The following is a 5,219-nucleotide window of genomic DNA, read 5'->3' as shown; positions in this document are numbered from 1 at the left end:
CTTGTTATGTGGCAATTCATGCCACACTAAGTTGACTAACTAGCTGTTTGAAACAACCTGAGATTAACATTTGAAAAGTGAAAATCATCAAATTGATTCTACTTTTCTCTTCTTAGGTGTAACTTGATTAAAGGTTTAAATTTGGCATCTGGAATTGGTAGTCATATAGTGACTAGAAATTTTCTGTCTTGCAGGGCATAAACGGAAGCAACAATTGGAGCTAGAAAATTTGACGATAACCACACAACCATTCAGAACTCTAAAATTCTTCACACTTGCTATAATTCAATACCTGAAGAAATCAATATTCTATCTGCTGGAAATAGGTGGATGGCTTGTGCTTTTTGTTTGTGTTGTAGGGGCTCTTGCCATGATGCTGATTCCAACTGATGGTTCTCATGAAAAGGTATTTTCATTTTTCCCACAGTAATGAATGTAGGTATGAAAAACAGTTTCACCGAAAATAATTCTTCAGATTACTGAGTACCCCAGGATTAGGTATGTGAACCTAGACATTCAATTTTCCAGGCCTTTTGAAATATGCAATAAGCAGTAGAAAGATGTATAACTTGCTTAAGTTTTCATTTTGTGAACATTTTGCCAAATGTGTCCTCCCTTCTTTAGTTACCACGGTCATTCTCCTAAGTTGCTATCTTCAAGGCCTCCCCCCAACCATATGCAGTTCTTTTATTTTCGATTAGCTGCTCCGTCGACATTAAATGTTCATGCTCTTTGTGCAGCATTTGGAGGAACTTATTAATTATTCAAGCTTTGTACTGTGGTGGGTAGCCCTTGGAGTTGCATCTTCAATTGGTCTTGGTAAGGAATATAAACTTGCATTCCTGATTGAGTTATTTATGGTTAGTACTTGGTACACGGTTGGTCTTTAGACTGCTGTGTGATCTGAACTTAAGAAAACATTTGCTTACAATAAATATTCTTCATACTTGTATAGGCTTACCAATCCTTGTTTATATAGCTTCTATCCCCACGGGTTATATATTTGGTCCTGTTATTTTATTTTTCGTTTTTTTCATTTTTTGTTAAGTTTTTGTTGTCATTTTCTTTGTTTCAGGATCTGGTTTGCATACTTTTGTTCTCTACTTAGGTCCACATATAGTATTGTTTACAATCAAAGCAATGCAATGTGGCCGAGTTGATTTGAAAAGTGCCCCATATGATACAATACAATTCAACAGTAGTCCTTCTTGGCTCGATAAAGAATGCTCGCAATTCGGGCGACCATTGTTCAAGGTAGTCGATGATGGTTCACGAGTTCCACTCAGCAGCATTTTGCCTCAAGTTCAGGTGGAGGCTGTTCTATGGGGTATAGGAACAGCTATTGGGGAGCTTCCTCCATACTTTATCTCCAGGGCAGGTATATATGATTAATTTATGTGTCTTATTCTTTCTAGTTTTCAATACATGTACTTGGTGACACCAACAACCTTTCTATTTCTCTATAACTTTCTGCAGTTGGTTTGTCTGATTTAGCATCAGTAATTAGTTATTTTCTTTAGGGATTGGTTTGTATATGAGTCTACTAATCAAATCATTTGAGTAGCACGCTTGTCTGGGAGCAAATTGGATGCCATGGCTGAGTTGGATACTGAAGATAAAGGATTCATGGCAACTCACTTGAATCGAGCCAAGCGCTGGCTTCTATCGCACACTCAATATTTGAACTTCTTTACAATTTTAGCACTTGCTTCGGTTGGTATCAACTTCATTCTTTATTAATAGCATGAGCTTTCCCTTCATTAGATTAGACTTCTTGTGCTTAGAGTTGAGAAAATAAGTTGGTTGTTCCTTTGTTCAATGTGCATATGATACATTCATCATTAACATGTTAAGATGCAATCTTCCAATATCTGAATTTACATCTCAGATTCCAAATCCTCTGTTTGACCTTGCTGGCATTATGTGCGGACAATTTGGCGTTTCGTTTTGGAAATTCTTTCTTGCAACTTTCTTTGGAAAGGCCATTATTAAAACTCACATACAGGTTTGTATAATTATAGAAGAGTGACATCGTTGTGTGTATACAAGCTTTCGATTGACGCTGAATGTTGCGCAGACGGTATTCATCATCGCAATTTGCAATAATCAGCTTCTTAATTGGATAGAAAATGGTGTTGTTGGGGTCCTTGGCCATGTACCTGGTGTTGCTTCTTTCTTGCCTCCTGTGATTGCTAAGCTCCATGCAATTAGAGATAAGTATTTGAAAGAACCCATTCCGGTTTTGCCAAATAGCAAGGTAATCATTATTAATTGATATGCTATATGTTTATCAGTTTTCTGAATTGCTAAATATATTAGTATGGTTTGTATAATCTTCAGGAGAAAAAATGGGACTTGTCCATTGCTTCAATCTGGAACACTGTTGTGTTGCTTATGCTTTTGAACTTCTTTGTCAAGATTGTAAATGCAACTGCACAGAGTTATATGAGGAAACAACAGGAGAGAAAAGAGGCCACAAAAACCAATGGATCTTTTTCAAGAAATTCATACATGCAATAATGCAATGCTGATAATCTGCTAGCATTGCTGAATTATTTTTTGGTGGTACTTTGCTAGCAGAAACTCTTGAAGGTTACCAATGGAAACTAGAATCAGATAGGTCTAACTAGGAGCTTATATTTATAGGAATGAAAATACACACATTAGGCAACAAAAATTGAAACTTCTCATCTTAGTCAATCTTTGTTTGGAAACTTGACATTATTTTTGAAATGGCAAATGAAATTATTGCTTATTTTATGAATATTAGACATTTTTTTCATTATATTATATTACTGTCCATTGTGATAATCAATCATAACAGGACAGTCCAGCCAATTGTTTGATAATATAATTTAAATGCTACTTCCTAAAATTGTAAATAATTGGAAGCAGTCCAAGTCAGCAAAGCATATCAAAATTTTCGACCATGTGATCTAGATTTTGTTTGATATAGAGTCTACTATAATAATTCTAACACAGTATTAAACATCATCATTGTCATTAACTTTGGTTTTATTTTGTGTAGATTAATGACTAATAAGAATCTGCTGGCGGAGATTACTAGCAAAAAGAATATATTATCTTTACTCACTTGAAAGATTTTAAAACTAGGCTTATTTCTTTATCACTGTGTTCAATTGAGATAATGCCAAATTATTAAGGCAACTTAACTTGAGACTCCATTATTTAATCATAACTGCTCCAATTATTAAACTGCACCTTGGCTTCACCTAAGAGGCTTTATCTTTGTTTCATTTATTTTTATATTTTTTGAGGGGAGCACATACCATGCAATAAGGAAGGCATCATATTAATATTAACATAATTTAAAATAGGAGTGCAAGGTGGGCTGATCCAAGCTGCATCATTAAAAATTTAAAATAAAAATATTAAACATCCTTCAGAATCATCATAGTAATATTTATATAATTATTGACATGATCCAAGATCTATTGCTTGTCCTTATTATAGGTCCACTACAGAATAATGTTTGCTTTTAAGGCATATAATAATTGTACAGCCATGTCTTATTATTTGTGGTTGGTAATATTAGTCTGATGATAATCTTTAGTTTAAGATATAATAACTCACCTAAAATTTCGGATTTGTGTCTCACTTCTAATTTTAGGGGGAAAAAAAAAAGTCAGCTTACATCAATATCCAAAAGTAAGATGAATTATTTATGCCCAAATGAACAACCAATATTTTTGTTAATCAAAACATAATAATAATTTGGATTTATTAGTAATTTAATTTTTTTTGAAACTATAAAGTAGGTAACAAAATGTATGATTATAAAGAGTGAATATCCGTCTGGTCCCTGACAATTATCTCGAAAAGACAACGAGGCTTCCAAAAAAAAAAAACATCCAATCCGGTCTTTGATATTTTGTTTTTTGAGACTGATTAGTCTATGTGCCAAAAAAAACAACATTAATTTTTTTTTAGCACAGGAGCCTCGTCTCGTTGTCCTTTCGAGATAATTATAGGAGCCAGATTGGAGTTTTTTTTGTCAAAAATCTCGTTGTCTTTCGAGTCAGGGGCTATTTTGGATTTTTCTCGATTATTATTTAAATGATAGAATAATCAAATGGGCATGGACCCAGAAAATAGAAAGAGAGGAAGTAAAGAAAAGAGTCACTTACTCAGTGCGAAATGAGAATGGCACCGGTGAGTCAAATGGGGGAGGGTCCTACCACCATGACCACCGCAATCTACCGTCGGCAACCCTTTACATGTGGTGGGGACCACCATTGCTATGGTGGGGCGGCGCATCATTTAATATAGCCCTCCATATCAGGGCGCTCTAACCTCTCTTTCCTCCATAGACCAAACCTTTTAATTTGCCTGCTATATGTTTCTTGCCAACTTTTCTTTAATTTCAGGGTTCTTTTTATACAGTTTTTGTTAGTTAAAGTCTTAAAAATCTTTTTTTCTTCTTTTTTTTTTAAATAAAATTCACCAGCTTATTCATTTAATACTGTTTGAATAGTCAAAACAGATAAAACAAATTATGTCTGAATAATTTTCTGGACCACCAATGAATAATACTGTTAAATATTGCTCGGCCAAAATTGGATACAATTAAGTGAAAATTATTAAATTACTTGCCGTATTATTATATTTTTATTTAAGTCTTGTCAATAAAACATTAGATAAATATTTTTTTCATTATTAATTAGTTAATTTTATATGTTTGGAATAAAGATCTGATTTGTATTAACAAGACAGATAATATAATAAAAAAAAAAACATTATGTATGCATGTGTGTTTGTGTAGACATGGAAAGAGGTTGTGGGACCCATATCCCCCGGATTTTGTGGTGTTATCTTGTTTAGTAAGTGTCCCAACTCCAAACACTTCACTTGTGTGGTGGTTCCCACCATTTTCTTTTCCATTATTTGTATTTATTCTTTATTCTTTTGGGTTGGGTTGCTGGCTCCTATATTATAAATGCATGAATGAGAGAGAGAGAGAGAGAGAGAGTGTTTGGTGAATCCAATAAATAGAGGGAAGGGAAGGGAATGGTTCTGTTCTTTCTCTCTCCCTTCCTCCACTAAGATCCAACTTCCAAGAACTATGGTGATCTGATCATCACTCTCATGGAATTGAAGTAAAGCTGCATCCAATTCTCCCAATTCATATGTATGTATTGAATTGTTTCCAATCTGGATTATTTTCTTTCCTTCAACCTTCTATTGTTCACCTTCTTTAA

At 34.0% G+C, this 5,219-nt stretch overlaps 1 protein-coding gene and 1 long non-coding RNA gene across 2 annotated transcripts in view; both read left to right on the top strand.

Moving 5' to 3' along the window:
- LOC107619372 (vacuole membrane protein KMS1) overlaps nucleotides 1-2,785 on the top strand; it is a 3,786-nt gene extending 1,001 nt beyond the window's left edge. Inside the window, exons 2-8 of the mRNA XM_016321642.2 lie at nucleotides 195-406; nucleotides 741-819; nucleotides 1,076-1,378; nucleotides 1,565-1,713; nucleotides 1,889-2,005; nucleotides 2,078-2,257; nucleotides 2,341-2,785. Of these exons, the coding sequence (XP_016177128.1) occupies nucleotides 195-406; nucleotides 741-819; nucleotides 1,076-1,378; nucleotides 1,565-1,713; nucleotides 1,889-2,005; nucleotides 2,078-2,257; nucleotides 2,341-2,520 (1,220 nt within the window). The 3' untranslated portion in view covers nucleotides 2,521-2,785. The remainder of the gene's footprint in view (nucleotides 1-194; nucleotides 407-740; nucleotides 820-1,075; nucleotides 1,379-1,564; nucleotides 1,714-1,888; nucleotides 2,006-2,077; nucleotides 2,258-2,340) is intronic.
- The window catches only part of LOC107616645, a 1,562-nt gene continuing 1,296 nt past the window's right edge, over nucleotides 4,954-5,219 (top strand). The window contains exon 1 of the long non-coding RNA XR_001614585.1: nucleotides 4,954-5,149. This is a non-coding gene — a long non-coding RNA (uncharacterized LOC107616645). The remainder of the gene's footprint in view (nucleotides 5,150-5,219) is intronic.

This window comes from Arachis ipaensis, chromosome B09 (assembly GCF_000816755.2).
Source record: "Arachis ipaensis cultivar K30076 chromosome B09, Araip1.1, whole genome shotgun sequence".
NCBI lineage: Eukaryota > Viridiplantae > Streptophyta > Magnoliopsida > Fabales > Fabaceae > Arachis > Arachis ipaensis.
Note: the sequence above shows the minus strand (reverse complement) of the source record. Positions and strands in the feature narration are given on the sequence as shown.